The sequence below is a fragment of the Neopsephotus bourkii genome, unplaced genomic scaffold (genome assembly GCF_033783945.1).
Source record: "Neopsephotus bourkii isolate Nb327-2 ecotype Australia unplaced genomic scaffold, CSIRO-AGI_Nbou_v1 NB_1630, whole genome shotgun sequence".
NCBI classification, from domain to species: Eukaryota; Metazoa; Chordata; class Aves; order Psittaciformes; family Psittacidae; genus Neopsephotus; species Neopsephotus bourkii.
The window spans coordinates 11,273,137-11,299,314 of record NW_026902105.1 but is presented as its reverse complement, the minus strand read 5'-3'; the positions used below and the strand labels follow the sequence as shown (position 1 = coordinate 11,299,314).

The window sequence follows — 26,178 nt, the reverse complement described above, 5'->3', positions numbered from 1 at the left end:
TACTCTGCCTCATTCTTTTCTAGTGTAACACCACATAATGTTCTACTCTTGGTTCAGAAGCATTAGCCAGTGAAAATCAGCTGAGCAGCAGTGTATTTATTTAGATCCTCTCCCCTCTTTCTCATGAAACAAACCTGCTAATACATGTAATAACTGTAGGTAGCTCCAGCTACAGAGGTTCCACAGGCTCTCTGGGCCTTGTTCTCAGTGGTTGGCTCTCAGTGGAAAGGATGTTTTTCTCCAATTGCAAATTTCACTGCTGCAATTTGCAGAATCCATTTAACACATCACTGAGAAAACCAACATTTTAACTGTGGTTTCTTTCTTCAAGTCATGGCATCTACCAGGAGAAGTGATACAAATACCACAGGTATAATAACGTGATGGCAAAAAGTGATTTATTTCATAAGTAAAAATAGTGTTATAGTTACTAAGAAAATGAGAAGGTTACAAACACACATTTTTCTAGTCAGCATTTTTATTTTTATATAAAAATATTTCTGAAGACCTTTACTATAAAGAATCTCTGATCCGTAATTGTACTATACATATTTAGCATTCCACTGATGAATAATTTGAATATACAGCTGAGGTCCTGAGCAAACCATCTCAAGGCGTCCATGGTGTAGCTGGGAGTCGAGCTGGAGGATGTCTGGTTCTAGCCTGCGAGGTCAGCCTTTGTCTGAGCCGTCGGACTTCTGCCATCAGTTCCCACTCTTGGCGTGCCAGGTCTCCTTGTCTCCTGTCTAAATCACAGAATGGTTTGGGATGGAAGGGGCTTTCGAGATCAGCCAGTTCCAACACCACTGCCACGGGTAGAGACAACTTCCACTAGATCAAGTTGCTCCAAGCCCTTTCCAACCTGTTTTTGAGCATTTTCAGGGATGGGACATCCACAGCTTCTTTGGGCAACCTGTTCTTGCGTCTCACCACCCTCACAGTGAGAAGTTTCTTCCTCATATCTAATCTAAAATCTACCCCCTTTCAGCTTAAAGCCATTGCCCCTTGTCCTCACTCTTTGGGAACATGTAAGAAGTTCCTCTACAGTTTTTTTGTTGGCCCCTTTAGCAATTGCAAGGCTGCTCTAAGGTACTTCAGCCTGGAGAATAGAATGCTCTAGGGAAACACGAAACTCACACTTAACATTGCAAGTAATGATTTTTCATAAGTACTGTGAATGCTTATTGGAAAGCAGATATTTCTGGCATAGCAATGCTGTTTTATTACTACCACTGAGGTGAAACAGCCCTAAGACTTGAAAGCAGTGCCTCTCTTTTGCTCCAAAAAGGTCTGATGCTGGAGGATTGCACTGGCCAGCCATAGATAACATGTTTCCTGTTGTACACACAGTTTTGTACCTAGAGACATATGGCTTAAAATTATGCTTTCACTGGCCAGAGCAGCTACGACAGCTCAGAGGTAATGACTGCAGACTCTAACTCTTAGTAAGACTTCAATGAAAGACAGTTCTGCATCTTCTCAACATCCCCATATCACACACAACTATGAAGACAAAAAAAAGTATAGGTAAAATGATCAGGTCAGACAGGATTAAGCTGGGCTGAGGTTTAATAGGACTGATGTGACACCTTCCAGGCACTTCCTATCTGTGCTGCCCCTGGTAGCAAAGACAGTTTTTTCAGGAGTGGAATAGAACACAACAATAAACTGGTTTACTATCCACTAAACACCTACACAACTAATAATGACTCAATTGCACAATGAGCTGTTCCAGTCATGCTTCTGAAATGAAATGTGAAAGAAAGGAGGGTCCTAACTTAGGAACTTACCATGTGATGATGACTCTAATGAGGACAAATCATTCAGGCAAATGTTTCCAGACATTGGCACCTGCTGGAGTTCTACCCCTCTCTCTGTAGGTCCGGTCTTTAAATCACATAGTCTCTCTGTGGGAATGGAGAGAAGGATTCTTCGTAAATTAAACAGAAAGTGTTTAAATTTCTAGTGAATTTTTCTAGCTTGAGGTGAAACAGTTTTCCTCCAGGAAGCAAAACTGGAACACTCATTCACCCCAGCTAATGGCAAGTACAATTTGCTCAGAATTAGAAGTTAATGTTCCTACTCTATGGGTCAAAGATATGCATCACTGCATTTCATTTTCAGAAATTATGGCTCCACATATGCTGTTTCTTCCTGTATAATTAATCTTCTGACAAAGATCATGCGGAATATGGCTACTCCTACTTCCAGTTTTAGGAGGAGGCACCCATTTTAATAATTTCCAGTTGCAAATTGCTTTATAGTAAAACCATTAGGGAAATAAGGGCAAAGTCTGAAAATGTTCACCCAAAGCAATACCAATCACCGACTACTAATCACCAGTGTTGTGTGAGCCTTGTGGAGATGGGAGCATAGTAGAAACATCTGCAAAACCACACAAAATCCAGCATTTGAGAAGGATGTGCTGGCCAATGCTGGAAGCACTAAGTGTTTTTTCCCTGTGAATAAACACTTGGCAAAGTCACTTCTTGTTCTAGTACTGTATGTCAGTCACCACAAGACAGTGTTATTTGACAGAGGATTTTTAAGGGATGTGATTTTACATTTGGCGTAAGCTGAGCTGAACCTGTGCTCCTACCAAAAATGCCATTTATATTGCTGCAAGCAGTAGATACCAAACTGAGATTCTTTTCCAATTCTGGCTGATACACTGGTTTCATGGAAGAATACTGCCAAAAAACACTTATGTAAAGGAGTTAATCTTAAGTTTATTCCTAATATTGGACACTTAGTTTTTATTCAGTTGCTGAATGCTTCATGCCAACACCCACACAGGAGAACTGCCATTATCTATATACTCACCAAAATAGCCATCTTCTCTTTGCAGCTTTTCGGCTACTTCTAACGCCTCATTCATTCTGCCTTCTAAAAACTGCTTCCTGTGCTCATCTGCAGCAGCAGCAGCCTTCTGCTCTTCCTCCAGTTGAGCTTTTTTCTGTATAACTTCTTCCCACTGTGCAACAGAGAGATTAAATGTGTCTTCAACAGATGTGTTGCAAGGAAAACACAACAAAGGAAACCATCTAGATTTTTACAGATTACACTTCACCTTTCAATCAAAATATGTGTTATTAAGCTACGTGAATGTTTCTTTTTCAAAAGTTTCTTACTCAAACACCTAGAGAAAGGTAAAAAAAGTCTTGGGTCAGAGAAAAAAGGAAAAAAAGAGGAACTTGGAGAATTAGCAACTTCTTTCCTAAATCTGAAATATCCTTACCGATTTTTGTTTTAGTGCCTCCAGAAATTTCCAGACAAAACAGGAAAGGAGATTGCTAACAAAAGGTATTTCTTCAATACCTTTCAGGTTTACGCACTACCGTGTTATGGGCAAAAGACAGTTACATTTGTGTCAGTCCCACCTAGAAAAAGCAATAATGCAAGTACCTTTTTTTCTTCTGCTTCCCTCATGGCCTTGAGCAGTTCAGCCTCTTTCACCCTGTTGTCATGCAGGAGCTTGGCTATCTCTTCATAACGCTTCTCTCGGGCCTGGTCATCATGCCTTAACTTATGCAACACCTGCAACCTCCAGTCGGTGTCAAGAAGTTTCTGCTCTGCTTGGGCTAAATTTTCTTCAGCCACCTAATAAAACATCCTTCTTACCATCAATCCACTTAGTCTGTTTCAGGTACACAGCCTTACCTACAGATAAGGCAAGATGAACTGACATTCTCCAGTATCACTCTTAGATGCTCCTGCTGGGAGACTGTACCTGCCGTGCTACTCCTCCTTTCACTACCACAGGCTGTCTCATCTATCAGGGCTTTTTTCTGCTGCTTCATCCTTGTTATTCTTTCCCTTACTGATGGGCTTTGTTTTGTTCTGTGTTTTGTTGGTTTTGGGGTATTTTAAAAATCTTTTGGAATAAAGCATCGACTCTCTCCATGATTTTGGGAGTTTTGCTTTCTGAGCATGCATTTAATATGACTTCCAGGTGCAGTTAACATAAGACTGATACCTGGATGCCAATACTTCCACCCACATCCATCTGCTTCCAAAAATCAAAGGCTGTTTACAAAAAGTCAGACCCATATGCTTATTTCTAGACAAAATATAAATGCAGATGCCAAGCATATGGGCAGTGGGTTAGCTGCAACTATTTTTCCAACTGTGCAGTTACAAGATCTGAGCTTGACAATCTGAACAATTCCTAATGTCAAGCTAAACACATTCATTACTGTGATCTAGAAGACAGCTTCTACAGCTGAATTTCCTGCCAAGTACTACCAACTGAAAGCTCCTCTGCGGCTTACTTTTGTTTTATGATGGTTGCAAATAAAACATGTTCCTTAACAGGAGGATGACTATTTTGAAAAGCACTTCTGAATCTTACTTCTATATGCCTTACTTACAGGCCTTCCAAGATCTAAGTAAAGTCAATATTCATGGCAGGCCCAGAGAATTTCAGTATTATATATATAGCTGTTTGGACACTTCCTTCAGATCTTTGAAAACCTCAGAACTTTACACATATTATCATAATCTATTAGTAAAGGTACCTGGAAATGCCTTTAGAAAATATTTTTATATTACCTTCAACTAGCTAATTGCAGTTAAGATATTAACTAGTACTACTTGCAGTTAGCATACTAACTCCCCAAAATACACATTAATACCCAATCATCTTACCATCTGAAGTTTCTGTTTGTCTTCTCTATGTATTTTCATCAATCTCTGTACAAGATGATCTTCCAGATCCACCTTTCTTCGGTGGGCATCCACCTCTTCTTTCATTTCCTTTTTTGTTGTCTCTTGATCTTTGATTAGATGCTGCCAAACACACAAATGTAAGTTACTGTTGCTAAGCTACTAACTCGTGTAATTCTGTCTCTTTAACATTTATTAAAATTTCATTAAAAAAATATTTGCCTATATCCAGAAATCTTATCCCACTACAGATCATAACTGTGCAAGAAAGCAATAGACCCTGCTGCTTTATCCACCTGGAATTACACTAAGCCTGAGTCATCACAGTGGTCTTTACAGGTTGATACTGATGTAGTTCCATTCCCTGTGTCACAGTGGAGCATAAGAGCAGAATTCCAACTTAAATGAATTAGAATCATTGTGAAAATATTCTGCACTTTTATGGCACACTTTAGCCAAAACCTCAAAATGTTTCACAAATACAAATCATGTTTCATGGTAGGAGGCCTTATAATGAACACATCATCATCTTGAATGCAGATGATTTGCCAAAGTAGCATGAATCAGCAGCAGATCTAGAAATAGAGTTTTAGCTCACACCACCTTTTCTTCTCATTCATTTGGACATAATCTGCACAGTTTTCTGGAGAAGACACAACCCTTCCCAGGCCTGCAGTCAGCAGGGTACTGAATCAAAGTTAGCACACTCGGCCTTCTAAGCCTGAATACAGCCTCTCACTAATGGTAGAGAAACAGTTCAGGACATAGCAGGCAATGCCTGTCTACCCAAACTCTTGTGGGCAGACATATATCCTCAGTTAGTTAAATAATTGCTACCTTTCTAGCCTAAAGAGGACGATCACCGGAAAATTAGTTCCCTTAAACAGCTGACTTTACATGTACAGGAACACAAATGAGTTCAGTCTGGTTTGCATTATGTAGCCACAGTGCAGCTGGGTGTGTATTTAATAAATAAACACTAAAAGAAATTTAGCCCAGCGTAAGTTATAAAAAGTCTACGGCCAAAAGCTTTAAAAAGCCAAATAGAAACAGACACACACTTCCGTATGAAGACAGGCTGAGAAAGTTGGGACTGTTCAGCCTGGAGAAAAGAAGGCTGCATGGAGACCTCATAGTAGCCTTCCAGTATCTGAAGGGGACCTGTAAGGATGCTGGGGCGGGACTCTTCATTAGGGACTGCAGTGGCAGGACAAGGGGTAACGAGTTCAAACTTAAACAGGGGAAGTTTAGATTGGATATAAGGAAGAAGTTCTTTACTGTAAGGGTGGTGAAGCACCGGAATGGGTTGCCCAAGGAAGTTGTGAATGCTTCATCCCTGGTGGTGGTCAAGGCCAGGTTGGACAGAGCCTTGGGTGACACGGTTTAGTGTGAGGTGTCCCTGCCCATGGTAGCGGGGCTGGAACTAGATGATCTTAAGGTCCTTTCCAACCCTAACTATTTTCAGAATACGGGTTAGCTATCTGGGTATCTGCCTGCATTCTATTGGATCTATACATACGTGAGAGGGGCACATGTAAATGTGATTTTGAAACACTAAACTTACTGTTTCAAAGCAAAACAGACATTACTAAGACCTTCCATTGACAGCCTTCCTTTTTAGTCATTTATAATAATTATTTATAATTAGTAACCCATATTTAACTTTAAACAGTATTATTGATTAAAACCCTTTACTACTCAGTAGTTATATTTCTGAATTATAAGTCAATCGTTTGAGAAAGCAACTGCACATTCCCCACAAACCATCCTTTCCTTTTTGCTTAATGTTGTCAATTAGACATTTTTTCATCAACTACATCAATCTGCTATACTGTTTTCTCCAGAAAATGTAGACTATCTGGATATCACAGATGAAAACGTGGGAGTTCCTGGGATGAGGAACATATTGTTCTAGACTTAATTCTTATTTACATGTTCCTCACTTTTCTCAACCAGCTGAACACACACCTAAACCCTGCAACAACCATGTGGTACCTGTGCACAAGAGAAGAATAAAATAGGGAGGATATGGGCATTTTGTCTCAGAAAAACAAGTAACAGTGAGTTCTACCAATGCTTTTATCGGAGTGTTTCTTCTAAAAAAGGTATCGGAGAGGAAAGGGGGGAAGAAGTCCCTGTTTCTCCTCACAAAATCTGGTTGAATGAATACAACTGAATCTGAGAAATGTAAAGGAAGAATCATAAGATATAAACATCTGTAAGGTTCCCTAATAATTACCTGCTCAAAAAGATGTCTTTGTGATTCAAGTTCCATCCATCGTACTTCTGCATCTTGAACAGTAGCAGCTGTTTCCTGCTCTCTCATGGATGCCTTGAGGAGAAGAGAAACACATGAAAATACAATGAGGGAGAAATTCTTCTCCCTCAAAAAACAGTATCAGGGAGAATGTCCAGAATCCCAAGCCATACCTTACTTCTAAGTTCTAGTTCACTTTCTGTCATATCATGAACATGTAATGGAATATGTTGCATATCAAAAGCACAGGGCAAGATGGGGAAGAGGCACAGCATAGTTTTGCATCCAGCTGGGCATGTTAGGGAAGTATCAGGCTTGATCTAGTGCTAATAACCTGCCAGATGCAGCTCCAAATTGAATAAGGGGTCTCTGAGCCCAGAATGCTGTGGAGGACAGTACACAAGAGAGGGAAGCGCCCACTCTGCATCTGGCAAAACCTGTGCTGAGTTGGAGCTAATGAATCCTATAGTGCCCTCACTGCAGAAACAAGCACACAGCTGCACTGTGCTCTGCAAAGTGTGGTGCTGAGGCACAAGGAATGGCTCTGCAAAGACTCAATTTATGCCCATGAGGTTAAACTTCCATCCTCAGCATTTGCATGCCATGGTGCCTGAGTTAGTAACATGGGAGCAGAGCCAGGCCTGGCTAGAGGCCTCTGCGGAGTCTCACCATCAATGGCAGAGTTAATCTGCAACCTGGACATACAGCCCACAGGCAGCTGAGAATTCACTAGTCCTTTAAGGATCTCAGTACGTTTTTCATCACTGCCAATATACAGATGAATCTGGCTTTTCCCAGGAATTTTGCCAGTTAAAGCAAGCCAGTGGAACACAGTTAAGTGCCAAATGAAACTGTTAAATTATGTGTTTACCACTTAAAGCAGTCTATCTGATGCTAAATACACCTCTGGGCTTACAAATCACAGCACATCAACTGAAATTTTAGTTATGCATTTTTTCCTTGCTTATTTTAACTAATAAACCTTCAAGAAAATGACTGCTTCAGCAATACTCAGCTTTTCTTATGATTTCATCATTAAGACGGTTCAGTTCCATTTGACGCTGATCTTGCTGGTATTTCAGAAAACGCCTTCTCGAAGCATCTAGAAGTTGTAGTTCCTTTACTTTCAGTTCTCGTTTCACAGCAGCTAGTCTTCAAAGCAGAAACAAACAGAAACAAGAGAACTTGTATATATAAAAGGTCAGTACCACAGAGCACAAACTTGCATTGCAGATATCCATTAGTTACTACGTGCTAATCTCTAACTTAGAAAGCTTAGGACAGTTGCTTTCATTCCTGTAAGTTGTCCAGTTTCCATTTACAAGACAAAATTAAATTCACAGACACAGATATCCTCTAATAGCAATGTACCTAATAAGCTTTAAGATCCGTGCCCTACTTTTGTTCTACTTTAATAAGCACTAGTTTACTACTTCAACCATCCAGAACTCGAAACAATTCCTTAGAATAATTACCAGTGCCCTGGTATCTCTTTCTGCACAAAATTAGCCCTACCTTTACTTGGAAAATATCAAACTCTTTCAAGGAACACAACTACAGTCTCAAGCATTAGTCTGCAAGAAAGGCTCGCTGCCTCTTACAACTTACTCTGTAGGTTACAGAGGTTTAAGAGAAGCACTTGTAGATGTAGCACTTATGGACATGGGTTAGGGGTAGAGTTGGTAGTGTTATGTTAATGGTTGGACAATGGTTGGACTCGATGATCTTAAAAGGTCTTTTCCAACCTAAGTGATTCTGTGGTTATGTGCAGGTGATCTAAAAATCTACGGAGATGTTGAAATTTCCTTAAACCTTTACAACTGCAACATATACAAACTAACAGTTCAGCTTCAGTACTAAACCAACTCGTTACTCACTGACACATAAAGCAGTGTTCTTCCTTATTCCACTAGAAACGCAAGGATGTGTACAATCACTGATACTGTAAGAGACTCCTATATTTGCAATGTGAGTCTGCCCACAGTATGAGGCTTAAGTCTCAGTGTGCAAACATACAGCAATTGACTGTTTATGAGCATTCACAATCCAGAGACTGACAAAAGGCTGCGAGCCAAGACAAAACTATGAAGTGACTTGGCCTCTGATCTGGTGTATTCCCTCAGGCAGGGCAGTAATACAACCCAGATCACTTAATTCCCACACCAAAATCTGACCCACCAGACCACACTGTTTTCCCACATTACAATTTATACAAATTAGTGGTTATTTCTTCTTTACTCATGGCTAAAAATGTAATAACAGGGTACAGTACCCAGGCCCCTAGTACTTCTCATAATACCTCTGCCTCTGTTCTGCCAGCTTCTCTTCTTCTTCCAGCAGAATTTTTCGCCTCTGTTCTTCAGCTTCTTGAAGTATCTCCTGCTTTCGGTACCAGGCTTCATCTTCTGCTTTATGTTCCTGTGCTTTAACTTCTAATTCATGTGCTAATTGCCTAAATGGAAGATGACATTAATAATTCAATCCAAGCATCAAGAACTTGCTTGATTATTTAGAATTTGATGACTGTACTAGCAAAGAATTACTGAAATGAGATGAAGGGGTATGGCATCCCCATTATGTACTGATAAAGTACATGAGAAAGAGTTACAATACTGACTGTTAAGAGACAACAGAGCATTTCAGATAACTGCAGATATTTTCTTCCTCACATTCATAACAAAAACTATTTTCTAAAGGTGCTTTGGCGTCATGGTACCCACTGATTTCAATAGCAAGCTAAAAACTCCAGGCCCTTCACAAAGTTGGACATAACAAGGCGAAGAGTCGTTTAGGCTCTGACTTATAAGCTTCAAAGTTTAAGACTTGTGGCTTAGTATTTTCTGTGAATTAACAAACAGTTTTGTTTAAGAAAAAACTGCCAATTTAACTTAAAAATGTGTCAAATCAAACAATTCTTAACCTTTAAAGTCATCTTCTAGCTATTTAAAGTCATCTTCCAGAATTTTCTTAATTGTCTCTCTTCTCAAGCATACACATTGCAACAGAAAAAGGCAATTATGTCCACTTGTCCCTCCCAGTCCGATACTGTCTTCAGCCTTCCCTTTAATACCTCTCTCGTAAGTATTCAATTTCATCCTGTCTGATCCTTTCCCGTTCCCGAGTTTGATAATCCACAATGAACTTTGGATATTTATTAAATACAGGGTACTGTCCTTTTGTAAGTGGTATGAAGTCATCAAGCATACGTTGTGGATGGATATCTAGTGGTGTAGCTTCCATAAGATGATAAGCTTCCTTAATCACAACATTAATGTCCAGATTGTTACGATGATGAAAGAAATACTGTAAGAGACATGCTTCCATTTACATTCTACAAAAGATTAAGCAAATTCTTAATATGCCTATATGGGAATAATTAGGTAAATTAGCAAGTTCTGTATTTCAAAAGTTGATTTAAAAGGGTTTATTAAGTTACCCTACCACTTAGTAAAGTATCACTGGTTAAAATGACTTGACCCAAACCTCTTCAGGTTGTAAAAATATGCTCTGGTTCTTTATGTCTCTTCAAATGGGAGTTGCCTATGGGATCTAGAAATCTAAGTGTGAATTCTGAGTGTTCAGCTGCCTGCACAGACTCTCCTACCACTGAATAAACCTTCCTCAACTTTTGGTGCTCAAACATAAAGCTTCAAAGTTCCTCTTCCTGCAGGACTTCTCTTCCTGTCAATGACCTTAATTCACCTAGAAAATCTTTAACATAACAATAATGTTGTCTCTTTGACGCCTGTCGATGACAGGCTCACAAGCACAGTTTCAAGGTGGAATCCTTTGTTTGCTTACAGAGATATTTCATATTAAGAACCCTCCTCCTACGCAAAGCTAAGCATTAGCAAATATTTTCACTTAGCTTCAGAGAATGTCAAATAATATTGTCTAATTTTGCAAATCTGGCAAAATAATGAAACAACATGACAGAATGACAGTGCCTTGTCTCCATGGGCAGAATCCCAGCAGATCCCCAAGACAAGGCAGAATTATTTTGTTGTTGATGAACTACTGATGTTTACAAAATGGCTTTTAGTGTCATTAGAAAGCTTATGAAAGCTTTTAAGTATCTTGTTGCATGAAACTGCAGGAAATTGCTCAACGTTTTACTCAATTATTGTATATTTGTCAGGTACCAGATGACGTCGTTCGGAAACACTTTATAATATATTAACGTCCTTCTGTTGTGGTTACAGCTGAACCCAGGACACCTTCTAACCTCCATAACAACAAAGTTACACGTCTCTGTAGATACTCTTTCATATGACTGATTTAAATAGGAAGAAAATTTTTACCTCAAAATCTGCTGTTTGGTTGCAGTGAAGCAAGGGAGCTCTGGAACACATGATATAGGCAACGACAATCATTAGAAAATATGAAGGATGGTTGGAGAAGATATTGTCAAAGACTTTCAGCCATTCTTCTCTTGTTAGAACCTCAGAGAACAGTGTTTCTAGAAGAGGCCAAGCATAAACCTGCATTATTTGGGAAAATTGACAAAATAATCCATTAGTATTTTTTTTGCCATTCCATTTAAACAAGAAACATGATTTTTTTCTTGCCTTATACCACGAATCTGTCAATTTATTACAGAAACAGGAACTAATTTAGAATATTTGAAGATAAGTTATATCACCCACTACAAACATTCAAAATTGACATGGGTAGGTTACAAGTAATTTTTTTATTTCACTGGATGTCTGAATCTTCTGTTCAGGTTTGCGAATCTAAAATAATCCCTAATGATAAATAAGGATTACAAAATTAATTCATCACTCTCCACTTAAAAAAAATCAGTTATAATTTGATGAAGAGATTTTCAAGCAATGTGGACTCAAAACCAAATTACTTCTAACTGTGATAGCATGTATGAGATTTGTGATCATGGAAAATGAAAAGCTGCAGGAAAGCAATGATATATTCTCTACACTCCTAAATAATCCACTGTTATTTAATGAGAACTCCCTCAACAAGAACTATGTCAAAATCAAACACTAATGCACTCTCATTCACTGCAGTCTATTTCACATACAGAAGTTGGTTAGAGCATTACCTGAGAAGTCACATTGTATTTTATTAAATGCTGAATTAGTTCTTTGTCATGATGTGCCAAAACATTTTCCATCATACCAAGGACATTAGCTGGAGGATTGGGAAAATACTCAAACCAGTGTTGACAAAAATTAACTGAAAGAGAATAAAAAGCCCAACACAGTCCACTGTAATCCAGAGCAATGGACTCTTGACAACCTTAAAGTTTAGTTATAAAGGCTACGAATTTAAGAGGTGGTTTTAGACAGCAAAACCTACTTAATTTACTCCCATCTCTCCTCTTTCCTTGCATTTACTCCTAAATCATGCCCACAGTTCACTGCTCCTCCAGCTGCACTAGCATGACTGTTTATGTCAGTTCACTATGAACCAGACTGAGGAACTAATCTGGCTCAAAAATAAAAGTAAAAGAAATCTGTGTGCTGTGGGACAAGTGGTTGGAGGCAGATGGGAATACTTACACTGGTATTTGTGTCTCATGAAACTACAGCCTGGATCAAGTAATTTTTAACATACTAAGAATAATTTCAGTAAACTTGGATACTTACTCACTAACAGCATGTGTTTGCAAAGTGGGTATGTATGCTTGGCAGCACATATCTTCTGTAGATTTAGCAGCAGCTGGAACAACTAATTTAAGTGCAAAGCACTTTAATTTAGAATGTTTCTTCAGAACACAGCCATAGCCAGCTTTCAGCCAAATGTCTAATTTGGAGTTACCACATGCTTAGGACAACTAAACACAGTAAAACCTTAACTGAGATCATTCCCTTTTGGCTGGGAGCGGGTGAGAAGGTGGGTGGATGGGACTACTTTTCCCACGTCTTAGGGATTGCAGTTATTATACTGGATGCACTTGGTTTTGCTGATCAGACTTTACAAATACTACTAACTTTTTTGCTAGAAGCACTGCAAAAAGAAGCCTAATGTTTTATTTATAAGGAGGGTTTTGTTTCAAGCATACAGTTGCTACATATTAATTCCTGGCAACACCTTCAGAAGAGAGCCTGGTGACCTCTTAGGAAATACCTCACTCATTTCATCAGGAAAAGCTCTTTTGCATGGGAAAGCTTAAACATGTTGCAGCATAGTTGAGTTTTTAAAATGACTGCTTACCTACTACTGTAGCAACAACTTCAAAGCAGATCAGCTGGTTGTTCTGGAATAATTTTACAAATGGGAATGCCAGCAAAGGAATATAAGGTGTCTCAGCAAAGATAGCAGACCAGTGAGCTAGAGCTGATAAGGTCCTGTAGGAAAAAAAGCAAACGAAGATGTAGAAAACATCGATCCAAAACCAAACAAAAATATAATATGCATTTTGGAACCACAACATAGAAAGACTGTAAATGACAAGGTAGACGCAGAATTGTATGAGTTACAAAAACAAAATTGTGTAAGCACACTACTAGTTCATTCCACAATTTTCCTTACAGCTGATTCCAGCTATTGGATACATTTCAGATCACTATATGATAACAAAAATCTGTATTTAAGTAAATCTAAATATGTATTTTACCTCTGTAAAACTCTCAGAAGTTTCCTATTTTTGACGGGATACTCCTTCTGAATATTCACAAATGCACTGTGGGTACCCTTATCTATTAGGCTACTGAATGCCAAGTGGTTTTCAGGAAGTTGTAATAAGGAACGCCAAACAAACATCCTGCAATTAAAAGGCACACTTAGTCAAGCAATTTCTCTTTCATACGCCAGTAAACACAAGCACTTTGGTCTTGTGCAAGCATGAACATGCACACAGAAATACCTGTACTTTGCTGGATATTCTCCAAATCCTTTCAATAAGGTCTGCAGACGTTTCTTGTTTAATCCTCCTGGCAATTCATTCTACAACATAGGGGATCAACAATAAGTGTAAGGATTTCTATCACATAATATCTTTGTTCACACTCTAATCCATGACAGTAGTTAAAGATATACTGAAGTTCCTAACTCAGAATCATAGAATAACACATACTGCTATCTGTTACATAACCTAGGTATTTCAACAACAAAAAAGATAATTCGGATCATTCACCTACTACTGAACTCAAAGAACAGCTACCACCGATTTCAGTCAGAAGCACATTAGACCCAAGTGACTAAGCTATACGTTACTAAATAATGGATATAGCCAAACCATAAGGAATACTGACAAAAAGAATAGATCATATTGTAATGAATGTTACAGGTAGATATGTACAGATACAGATATGTGTCTGTATATATATGTGTATATACATGAGAATGTATCTACATGAGATGCAACAGAAGATGGCACAGTGATGACAAACAGGAAACAAATGTAACAGAAACTCATCTTCTAAATAATTAATAAAAAATTTAATGACTTCTAGGCAGACATTTTAGAGGTGGCAGTTCACTAGCAGTGCAGCAGATCTCATCTAGCAAATATCCTAATATGTTACAAGTTGCTTGAACAACTTCAGAGGTAGCACAAGCTGACTGGAGGCAGCTCTGCCTGCGTTCCATACAGGAGTATGGGCTAAACAGAGAGAATAAAAGGTACTAAAACTCCCTTGATTCCCTCTCTGCTCAAACATCCAAGTGAATAAGTGCCTGAACTTACTCTTTAAAGGAAGAAACTACATACTTTTTTTGCAATGAATTTTAAATACTGCAGACCGGAGAACAAAATATCCACAGCTTCTTCCTACCTCTTTATTTTCAAGTGATGCGTTCCCTTGCAGTTTCATCAGTCTGGTTTGAATTTTGCTTCCTTTGAATTTACAAGGCCTCTTCGACCTCCCTGAAGTCACTCTCATGGTCAATTTATTTGCCTCTGATGTGCACTTGGACCAATCTTCTACTTTGAACACGGGTGGTGGAGGCTAATATTGAGTGAAAATACCTCTGTTAAAATATCTCCGTTAAAATCACTGTAATTTGTTTATTCTACGTTATGCCATAGTTTTGAGCTTGGTGGCCATAACAAGAGACACATTTATACCATAAATAAATATATATGGTCTGTGTACTCCTAAATAAGTATGCCAGAGAATAAGTCTGCTGTATTAAACTAGAAAGACTGTGAGAGCTTCCAAACCAACCCAAACATCATGTTATTTCCCTGCTTAGCAAACAAAGAAATATAATTTCAGTGTAGTATAAATGTGTATCATATCCTCTTCAGGTTATTTACTTTTAGTGAGTTTCTCAAGATCACTAGAATAGTTTGCATTTCTATAGCACCAGTTAAAAAGAATACAAAAGCCCTTTACAAACTTTAATTAGTCTCCAGTGTCAGCAAGGCATTAATTCAGTGTTGGAGATTGGGAAAGCAAGTAAGTGGATATCCCAGTTCATGTCAAACCGGCAGTAGAAGTGTAGATGGAATGCATGTGTGACATCTTCACACATCCTTCCTCCGCTCCAACTCCGTCATTATCCGAAGCTGGTTACTGTTTACTTCAAAGGCATGGTGATTAAAGATACATGGAATTCTGGATTTAGAAACCTGACTCCCATTAATAAATTACTTTAATAAAATAAGAACTGGTATTTAGAACATTTGTTTCTTAGGAAGGATTAGGAGTATGATTGTGTCATAATGATGGATGCTGGTATCCAATAACACAGTAAGAACAACAAAATCATAGTGACAAAAGCACCATTCATGCCTGTGGTTTAAAAGAGCATCAGTTGCAAAACACCTCCTATAGGAAACGGAACAGGAGCAGCATAATTATGCTGTTTCCATCTCCCACAGAACTTCTTTATAAAGTGGTCCATGCAAACTGCTGCAGAAAGAAATACCGTTTCCTCCTCCACCCAACACCAGAAACACAGTGTTATATATACTTTAAAACATCATACTACTTGACAGGCTGGAGTAACTATGAAGGAAACGCTACAAACCACTTTTCTTTATTGGTAGTGTTAAGTATGGCACTCCAACAGATCTGCAAACTACTCCTGATACAAAAGTTATACAGACAAGTATCAACTTTAATGGGATTTACTGCTGTTTTAAGAACTATAAAACACTCTACCTTATTTCCTTCTTGAGTCAAAGCTCGGACACTGTATAAGTTCAGGCTACCATTTTCCATTACTGCTGCAATATACCGCCCATTGGGGCTAATCGCTGATGTACTAATTCCCTCTTCATTACTCCCAATGTCAAAAAGAAGTTTGCATGTTTCTATATTGATAAATCTCATAATATTATCTTGACTTAACACTCCAAGGACCTATAAGTTAAAAGGATTCATTGATTAATATTGTCAATGTAAAATAAAGAGGAATGCCCAATTCAGCAATGACATTAAGGTAAAAGAGCAACTGAGTCGACATTCAGCACAGGAAGTTTCTTTTGGCATGGTATGGGCCCATATCCCCAGCATCCCCCAAAGCTCCTCAAAGTATATGCATTGAATCAGCTAGCCAAATATCCCAGTGTTAAGATTTGTACATAAACTGACCTGGTTGGAGCCCCCATCAAAACTGTCAGGGAGGAATTCCAGATGACGAACAGCTCGTACTTTTGGAGGCATTTGGATTATTCTTGTCAACTGCTTTGATTCTAAACACCATAAGTGAAGCTGATTTGATTTTCCACCAGCTACAAAAATCCGGCCATCTCTGGATCATGATGAGATAAAGTTTCCATCACAATACTATAATTCAAGTTCATATTAGCCAAAAGAGATTGTACATTTTCTTCTATGCCCTCAAATCACTTTTGCATCTGCCATTATTCCTGTCCTACTCTCCTGAAAGAACAAAATAGCTCCTAAATAATAAAATTTGCTTTTGCAAAGGATAAACTTTTTTTTAGTGGTCACTGAAAATCAGCTCACTTTATTTTGACTGCTATGGGACTGTAATAAAAGCTGCTATTGATCCTTCCTGAAACTATCAGTTACAGCAGAATTCAAAAGCTTATCCCAGTATATAGCTCAATACTTCCACAAAACATTACAAGAAAGGAAAGAAAACACGTTTTAAAACTACAATTTTTGTAGTCTGCCTTTAGAATGTTAAAAATAGCAATTTACCTGGTAACTGCAAAGGCCTTATAAAGTAATGCAGAACCTTCTACAGGAGTTGGCAAACGGTATTTACAGTGAAGAGTATCGAATTCCCATGCAAAAACAGAATTATCTTTGAAACAGCTGAGGATGGTGTTACTCAGTGGAAGAAAAAAAACCTGGAAGAGTACATAAAATCAAAAAAAAAAAAAAAGGGACATATTGTCAAGGAAATACCCTTTAAATTGGACCAAAGTGCACAGCAAAATAGAACAGTGAAGAACCACGACAGTCTGGGTATAACTGTAACTGTAATGCAGCTGCAATGGAAGGCTTAGACCCCCCTGGTCACAGCCTAAACAGACCCACTCTCCCTCACACTGGTTCAGACTTGCACCTTCTGCTAAGCCAGTTTAACTCAGAAAAATTGAGCATACCTTTATCTGTATTATTTTTATGTCTGTTAAACTGTCTTATGAAGGTTTTGTATGAGTGCCAGAGAGGGCATAATATAAATGGTGGGAACGTGAACTCAGGAGGAGGAGCGGATGTGAAATGTGAGCCAGAACAGCTCACTAAGTAACTGCTTCTTGCATCCTCTACAAACTAGCTTCAGCATTCAGATAGTGCCAGCAGTCTGTCAATGCACTCTATGAAGCATTCATCTCTAGATTTTAACTTCTTAGTTTTACATACAACTATTAAAAGTAAAAAACGCTGTAGAAAGTTTAGCAATGTATCTCCAATTACACAATGCAGATTTTACTGTGAGGATGAATGAAGACAAAACCAAAAAGCTTGTGAATATATATTCCTTAAATTAGTCTGAACATGTTTATTGCTTATGTGTAATCTGTTTCAATAAGGAAAAAAAGGATTATTTACATTTTTGGATGTCAGCAGATACGTTCTTGTTTAATGATAAGTTAATGGTTTAGATGAGAGGTTCTATTTTGGCAGCAGCACATGCAGCTTCAGCAAATTCCTAGTACCTATAATTCCAAAGGCTAAATTGGAAATGTCTTCTGCTATGTGAACATTAAGGGACTCCCTGAAGCACTTACTGGCCGTCAGCACACAGTCAGTGCTATGAAGATCAGAATTTTGGTCTGAATGGTCTCTCTGGCCTTAAAAATCTGTGAATCTGGATATGTGGGATGGGATTCATGTCACTGAATGTTAGTGACCGAAAGTTGGATGTTCAGTCCAAATTAGTCACTTGACAGCGAGCAAAAGTTATCTGTGGGGAAAGAGTTACCTTATCTACCAGAGTCATTTATCTTCAGACAGAGCTGCCTGTCCTTCTGCAGGGACCCTGAGGAAGTCTAGACAATGAATTGAGAGCAGATGCCTATCATGCAGATAGATGAAGTTTAAATTCTGATAAACTGAAGTACTGAACAGTTCCTCATTTTCTGCTTTGCCCTACAAAAATACCACAGGATGGTTGCAAGCAGCTGTTGAATAAGCAGTGATGCTTTGGAATTGGTCATTGTAAATGTCTTCTTAGCTCTCTGATATCATTTTTTTTTTCCAAATGCTATTCTTGCAGCATGCAGCTCAGTTTCTGTCTTTTTTAATTAGCTTTGCCCCATGCCAACTTAACAGAAGGTGTATGTTGGAGTGCAACTGGGTTTAAGTGAAGAGACACCAAAAAGTACACTGTAGAGATTGATGCGACACTATTATGACAGCTCAGACAGCAAGCGAGAATCCAACTTTGGGCAGTGAGTGTCAGGACTGTGGTTTAATAATAAATGTGATCTTCAATAAAGCATTTATCTGTATGTCTTAAATTGTGGCATGGGAGTAAATACCATTATTTCTCTCTGCTCTCCTCTCGTGAGACCTTACTTGGAGTATTATGTGCAGTTCTGGTGTTCTCAACATAAAAAGGACACGGAACTGTTGGAACAAGTCCAGAGGAGGGCCACAAGGATGATCAGGGGACTGGAGCACCTCCCATATGAAGACAGGCTGAGAAAGTTGTGGCTGTTCAGCCTGGAGAAGAGAAGGCTGCGTGGAGACCTCATAGCAGCCTTCCAGTATCTGAAGGCGGTTGAAAAGGATGCTGGGGAGGGACTTTCATTAGGGACTGTAGTGATAGGACAGGGGGTAACGGGTTAAAACTTAAACAGGGGAAGTTTAGATTGGATATAAGGAGGAAGTTCTTTACTGTAAGGGTGGTGAGGCACTGGACTGGGTTGCCCAGGGAAGTTGTGAATGCTCCATCCCTGGCGGTCAAGGCCAGCCAGGTTGGACAAAGCCTTGGGTGACATGGTTTAGTGTGAGGTGTCCCTGCCCATGGCAGGGGGGCTGGAACTAGATGATCTTAAGGTCCTTTCCAACCCTAACTATTTTATGATTCTATTTTAAAGACAGGAAAATGAAACCTGGATAAATTGGATTATTTGCATAATCAGAAATGGTAGAGCAAAATAAAAAGTGCAGGGTCTTGATTCCTAAACAGTGATCTATCCATTCAACCACAGTCACTATTGTTTGGATTTAAAGGTTGTTTCCATACTCTAACATCCTGATCCTACCAAATTCCAAGAGCTACTTATCAATAAGAAGTCCCTCCACAAAGACAGATACTGAACATTAGGAAAATCCTGTCCACTAAAGAAATGCAGCCATCCTTGGGGGGAAGACATAATTATTTTAGCAACGTGCACTGCTCAACACTTTAAATAAAACAAACAAACAAAAATTGGTTCATGGTCTTCCACAGTAATTGTTAGGTGACTGTTCCAAACTGACAAAATTTCTGCCTGACCTAGAACACGGTGAAGACACTTAAATGAATAGCCTTGTTCTCTGCAAAATCAGCATAGCTGCTTAGTGACCAGCAGGGTAAGAACTCTGGTTTGAAGTGGTGTTTGTAAGACTATTCATTGCAGAGCAGCACACGTGTAAGCAAAGCTCAGGCGCTGCGTCAGTATTTTCTGTAGTATTTATGCCAGTTTGACATGAGGTGGCGCAGGTAGACCTGTTTAAAGCAGCGTTAACACTAAGACCTACTTAAACCACCCCCTGACACAAACATGTCACCTTTCTCAGCTGCTCTGTTGTTCCAGTATAAGTGTGATGCAAAGAAAACACAAGGCTGAAAAGCAGCAATTTCTTTTGCTGAGTTACTTTTCAGCTTTGTTCCCACATCCAGTGCTTAGCATGCATAGAAAAAAGAGCAGCTTTGGAACAGCTGAATGAGGTAGGTGGTGGTGACTATCTGAAGTCACTATTATGACACTAAAACTGTTTTGTGTTGTTTTGTGGGGTTTTTTTTAACAACACCCTTAAATTCCAGTATCATTTAGGTTGGAATCACTCTCTGGAGGTCCTCTAAGCCCACTACCAGTCAAATCAGGGTCAGTCGAAAGACATATCCAACTTCCAGATTAAACTGGGTTAGTCAAGGTCATCCCACAGGGATCTACTTGGCTGGGGAGCAGCTCTGTGAAAGGGACATCTGTGGTGTTCCGGTGGACACAAGCTCAGTATGAGTGAACAGTGTGCGACTCTAGCCAAGAAAGCCAACAGGATGCTGAGGAACATCAACAAAAGCATCACCAGCAGAGATAAAGATGTAAGTTTCCCTCTCTACTCAGCGCTTGTCAGGCCACACCTGGAATACTGTGCTGTTTGGTTCCTGCTATACAAAAAAGATGTGAACAGGCTGGAGAAGGTCCAGAGAAGGGCCACAAAGGTGATCAAAGGACTGGGAACTGAGAAGCCTGCCCTATGAGGAAAAGCTAAGAACTGGGTTTATTCAGCCTTGAGAAAATAAAGTTCAGGGGAAAACGTATCCCCATGTTCCAGTATTTAAAGGATGGCTACAAAGAAGTGGAGGCTCCCTTTTTACAAGGAGTCACATGGAAAAGACAAGGGGTGATGGGCACAAGTTACTTCTGGGGAGATTTCAACTGGACACAAGAGGAAAAATTTTCACAAGAACAATCAGCCACTGGAATAATCCCCCCTGGGAAGTGACAAGATTCTCCAACACTGGACACTTTTAAGATTCAGCTAGGAAGAGTGCTGGGACATCTAGTCTATCCCGTGCTTTACCTAGAAAGGTTGGACCAGAAAAGCCTTGAGGTCCCTTCCAACCTGGTATTCTATGATTCTACAATATCCAACCAACTTTTGAGCATCTCTAAAGATAAAGGTTCCTTAAAGTTTCCCAGCACATCTCTGCAACTATTGAGTCATGATTCCAGTTATCTGGGTCACATGACAGGATGACAGTTAAGGAAATATACCCAAAAAACATATAAAAGAGTCAGCTGTATTTTAAAGAATATTTTCAAGTACTGTGATTTTAAAATGCAGTATCACTCTTCCTGAGGTATGTTTGTTCACCCTTTAGCAACTGCTCTTTACTCACCTTCTGTATGCCCACAGACTGACGAACATTCAGCTTTCTTTTTCTTTGAAAGGTGTCCAGGTCCCACAGCTGTGCTGTATCCGTGGATGTAGTGATGGCATACCTGCCCGAGCCATGGACGGAGATGGAAGTCACTGAAGAATCATGTCCTCTCATCCAACTAACCAGCTCCTTGGTTTCTGCAGGAGTTGATGAAAAAAAAAAAATATCAAAAGATAAGAAAATCATTCAAAGTGAATCAAGTTTACTTTTTATTGACAACACTCTGCTGTGAAAGAGACTTCTAACATACCTCATATATGAGCATTTACCATCACAGACAAGAAACAAACTTATCAGTCTTCATATAGCTATTACACCTCAGAGAAATATAACCATCTCCTCATCTCCATAATAATTTTCATAAATTATTCTCAGTTTCACACAGGAAGTCAACTTCTTAGAATCACAGAATGCTTTGGGTTGGAAGGGCCTTTAATGATCATCCATTTCCAACCCTCTGCCGTGGGCAGGGAGAGCTTCCACTAGACCAGGTTGCTCCAAGCCCCATCCAACCTGGCCTTGAACACTGCCAGGGATGGGGCAGCCACAGCTTTTCTGGGCAACCTGTGCCAGTGCTTCACCACCCTCACAGTAAAGAATTTCTTCCTAATATCTAATATAAATCTGTTCTCTTTCATCTTAATGCCATTCCCCTTTGTCCTGTCACCACCTGCCCTTGTAAAATGTCTCCCTCCAGATTTCTTGTAGGCCCCTTTTAGGTACTGGAAGCTGCTCTAAGGTCTTCCTGGAACCTTCTTTTCGCCAGGCTGACCAAGCCCAACTCTCCTGCGTAGACTTGTTTAATTTAACCTAAGAATCAGTCTTAAAATGTCATGAACACTGTGATCAGGTAAGATTATCAAATTACCCACAATAATCTCTAGAAGTTGAGACTCAATGTTCTAGTTAAAATTCTCCACTTGTTTTTACTTGTGGACAATATGTATGGATGATTACACAACCACTTACAGGTACACGGAAGAAAGCTTTAATGACTATGGGCTATGACTATAGAAAGGCACAGTCAGAAAGCAACACCTCAATAATTCTTTTAGAGTTCGAAACGTTTTTATGCTGTATATTGCATACTAAGGAAAGGGTTCTTCTGACTACATTGTCTCCTATTTGTGACTGCATGACCACTAATCTTCCCTCGGCAATCAAACTGTATTTGTGGCAATTACACTATTTACACTGGGTAGTTTGTCTGACAGCCCATGGGGTGGTTCCAGCTGACCTGCTGCTGCGCTTACAGAGAACTTAGTGCTTGAAAATATCCACCCAGGAGGCAATGACATGGGATTAGAGAATATAGCTTCTACAGAAGTATTATGTAATACATTCACCCATTTAACTTCTAATCAAGACAGAGACATGCAGCTGGCCTGTAAAGTTCATTTTAAATATCTACAGTATTTAAAGAATACAGACCTACTTGCGTATTGATAGTTCTTTTCGTGTATACTGCCTCTTTGTTCAAATATTTTACTGTAATTAATAACTGGTTCAGTTGTAAACTAACATACTTCCAACTGATTTAGGGTTGATTTTACATGTATGTTTGCTCATTCTAAGCAAACATACCCAGAATGACTTTAAAAAAGGTAACATACATAATTGTGATCCTGTGCTAGACTTTAGTTAACCAGATGCCTGTGTGACTGAAGAAACTTTGACAATGCAAAGGGTTCATTTACCCTCAGGACTACAACCCACATGGGCTCAAACTTTTCTGGTTTTGGGATAAAATGCACAGGAAGCTTTCCATCAAAGATCTTACCAAAAATTTGACATAAACACTAAAATAATACATGCTTTTCTAGCAATCCAGATCATAAGCCTTCAAATATCTCCTTACCTGTATCAAAGCACTTAACAGAATAATCTGCCAAAGCCACCAGGAATTCTGTCTTTCTGCGAAGATTAAATGCCAAAGCAGTGCAAGCCTGCATTGTTCTCTGAACAAGGCTGAACCTATTTCAAAATAGACATTCTCATTGCGTAAGGAAACTCTGGTTCGTAATGTCAAGTGAAGTAATCACTTAATCAGTTTCAATACATTTCACTGAGAAAAAAATAACTCAAAAGGGAGCAAATAAATTATATCTCATTACAATAAATCTAAAAATCAATGCTAATATATTAAAACAGTATAAAATTGAAAAGACTGGTTAATATATTTCTGCAAATGGCAACACTAGGTCTAGATAATTAGTTCATGGCTCATAGCTACCATCCAAAGAATAACTTCTTGTGGTAAAGTTATATGAAATTGTTGTCTATTCAGCTTACAGTTAGAAATTTCTGATCTTTTGGAGCAGCTATTTCCATATTCATGGAAAACTGAGGGGTAAACCCAGGCCTGTGGCATGCTACCAAAGCAAGTTCCATGCCCCTGAATGTTACAGATGTCAAGACAATTAACATGTCTTGATAGAAATGTTCTTACCTGTTTACATTCAAGTGAAAAACATATATATTCCCTTGGTAGTCTCCAGCAAGTAGAGAATCTCCAGCACTGTCAAAAGCCACGTTCAGAAAACGTATTGTCTTTGAATGGTATCCTTTGACACTACGAATTATGTTTACAAGGACTCTGTGAAGATAGCAAGCAAAACAACCATGGTTAGAATTGGTTTATTAGTATGTTTCTCCAAACCTAGGATTCCTAGGTATGGGTTTACAATTCTAATTATTCAGAGTGTTCTACGAAAAAATCTTCCTTGAAAAACCACGTATTTTTAACATAAAAAATATACTAAACAAAGGAAGTCATTCACTGTACTGGACAGTAGTTAGGAAACATGTAAAGCAGATAGGGGAAATCTACCATTCACTATTCTTTTATGTGGTGTCTGGTTAGTAATAGTAGCATATATGCTGATGTATCTTCTACCAGTCTAGAGGCCGGCCCAATTCAGCACTCTGGAACCTGGAACAACAAGGAACCTGGCTCTTCATTATCACTGTAAAGAAATACACTAGAAAACTCAGAAGCTATAAATTACTGCAAGAAACCAGTTAGATTAGATGTGGGCGAAATCAGTTTTAAGATCACCTTTTCCCCAGAATCACCAGAAGCATGAAGAAAGGCTTTTTTATCATTACTCATCTGATGTAATGTAATCTGAGTTGCTGGTTTTTCTCATTCTATCCTCATAGCATGCTGTCAGCATAAAATAGAGCCTGGTGCAAGAAACAAAGCCCACGTGCAGACTAAGTTGTACGAAGTTTTCTCAAGGAAACGGGACACAGGATTTGGGAAACCTACTCCTGGATTTTTTTGCTAACACTGGGCAAACTGATTATTTTCTATCAGCACTTAGACATTTAGTTATACTCTGAATTTACACCCAAAACTGTACAGGACATCTGAAGGCTGATTAAAGATTGCAGGGCTTTTTCCAAATATTGTGACCACGGCTATATAAGATGCTAACAGCTGTCTGAGACATCAGTTTCTAAGAGGGCAGAATACACAACCCAGCACATGCATGCAGCTGTTGGTGTATACTACAAAGTGTGAGTGAATATGGGAAGAAGGGCCATGCAGCCATGGAAAACTAATAGCACCTCATTCTATTAAGCCCATTCTTATCTGCAATAAAAGGGAAGGGCCATAAAACTGAAATTAGAAAGATGTTAAACTACTCTAAACTATAATTAAAATTTAGTGATGTTAGGGTCCTTAATACAATAAAAAGCCACAAGTGAAGCATGCCTTCTGATTTTAAAAGTACCCCGAAATGCAAGTATTTATCAGTGTAGCTACAGCATCTCACAGGACTTACTCAACATCACTCTCTGCCTTTCAAATGTTCCTTGACACTAAACTAACCCAGGAGAATAAAATTAGGAGTTCACAGAGCTGCATCCAGATTCCCCAGTTCTAACAACATACAAGTACTCCAAAGTATACCGCTGCTCTTCAGCTAGGGCCAGATAGCATTTTCATCTCCTGGCTAAATCACAGAATGGTTTGGGTTGGATGGCGACTTAAAGCTCATCCAGTTCCAACCCCCTGCTATGGGCAGGGACACCTTCCACTAGACCAGGTTGTTCCAAGCCCCGTTCAACCTGGCCTTGAACGCTGCCAGGGATGGGGCAGCCACAGCTTCTCTGGGCACCCTGTGCCTCACCACCCTCGCAGTGATTAAGGTCTGGGAATCCATCAATGGCATTTGTCCAGTACAAGGAAAAACAAAATAAAAAAAAATTGGGATGACTGCCCACGTTGTGAGCATCTCTGACTGCAGCCTCCTTGGGGACCTGCTCCGACTTCAACGGGAATAGCCTGCAGAAAAGCTCAGGTGGGCTTCGGACAGCCCTGCCCGCTCCGTTCCCTACCCTCGGCCTCTACTCTGCAGCGCAGCACCGAGGAGGGCCATGGCTGCCGGCACCCGTGCACTGAGTGCCGGCAGCGCTGTGTGAGATTGGACCGGCCCTGCCCCGCCACCGCCCTCCTATGCCGTTACCCCCGCGGTGCCGCCGGGCTGGGCTTGCGGTGCCAAATGGAGCCATCCCGGCGGTCGCCCAGGTCGCAGCTCTCCATACTCGGCTCAGCGCTGCCGCTCCAGCGCTCGCAGCCTTCTCTCACGGCTCCTCCAACTGCCGCCACGGGGGGAGGGCCGCACGCATGGTACAGCCCACTCCCGCTTCACCAATGGAGAGCAGTAGGAAGGAAGCGGTTATTTCCCCCCCCAGATATCAGCCTGACGGGAGTGGCACCGGCGGCATCGTCACCCGGCAACGCCGGTTCTCCTCCTCCTGGA

At 39.7% G+C, this 26,178-nt stretch overlaps 1 protein-coding gene across 5 annotated transcripts; it reads right to left on the bottom strand.

Moving 5' to 3' along the window:
- Nucleotides 1–388: 388 nt before the first annotated feature.
- TBC1D31 (TBC1 domain family member 31) lies at nucleotides 389–26,171 on the bottom strand. Of its 5 annotated transcripts, XM_061373468.1 has the most exons (22): nucleotides 25,882–26,167; nucleotides 23,856–24,002; nucleotides 23,265–23,380; nucleotides 21,365–21,543; nucleotides 17,002–17,153; nucleotides 16,426–16,585; nucleotides 15,994–16,194; nucleotides 14,659–14,832; nucleotides 13,749–13,828; nucleotides 13,500–13,646; nucleotides 13,097–13,230; nucleotides 11,982–12,115; nucleotides 11,224–11,403; nucleotides 9,993–10,225; nucleotides 9,222–9,374; nucleotides 7,939–8,074; nucleotides 6,905–6,997; nucleotides 4,648–4,788; nucleotides 3,406–3,600; nucleotides 2,824–2,974; nucleotides 1,791–1,907; nucleotides 389–746 (listed from the first exon to the last, which is right to left on the bottom strand). In XM_061373468.1, the coding sequence occupies exons 1-22, from the start codon at nucleotides 25,956–25,958 to the stop codon at nucleotides 610–612; spliced, it is 3,237 nt and encodes a 1,078-aa protein (XP_061229452.1). In that variant the 5' UTR covers nucleotides 25,959–26,167; the 3' UTR covers nucleotides 389–609. The 5 variants fall into 5 exon arrangements, with proteins under 5 accessions (XP_061229452.1, XP_061229454.1, XP_061229453.1 ...); XM_061373470.1 differs by lacking the exon at nucleotides 15,994–16,194 and having other exon boundaries at nucleotides 25,882–26,168; XM_061373469.1 differs by lacking the exon at nucleotides 4,648–4,788 and having other exon boundaries at nucleotides 25,882–26,165.
- Nucleotides 26,172–26,178: the final 7 nt, after the last annotated feature.

Excerpts from the sequence above, each read along its gene's own strand:
- TBC1D31 (XM_061373468.1), bottom strand. The coding sequence starts at position 25,958 with ATGGAGAGCTGCGACCTGGGCGACCGCCGGGATGGCTCCATTTGGCAC. Across the intron at positions 6,998-7,938 it reads ATGATGAAATCATAAGAAAA|GCATCCATGAGAGAGCAGGA; the intron begins GCTGAGTATTGC and ends CTTCTCCTCAAG. Across the intron at positions 2,975-3,405 it reads GGGAAGCAGAAGAAAAAAAG|TGGGAAGAAGTTATACAGAA; the intron begins GTACTTGCATTA and ends TCTGTTGCACAG.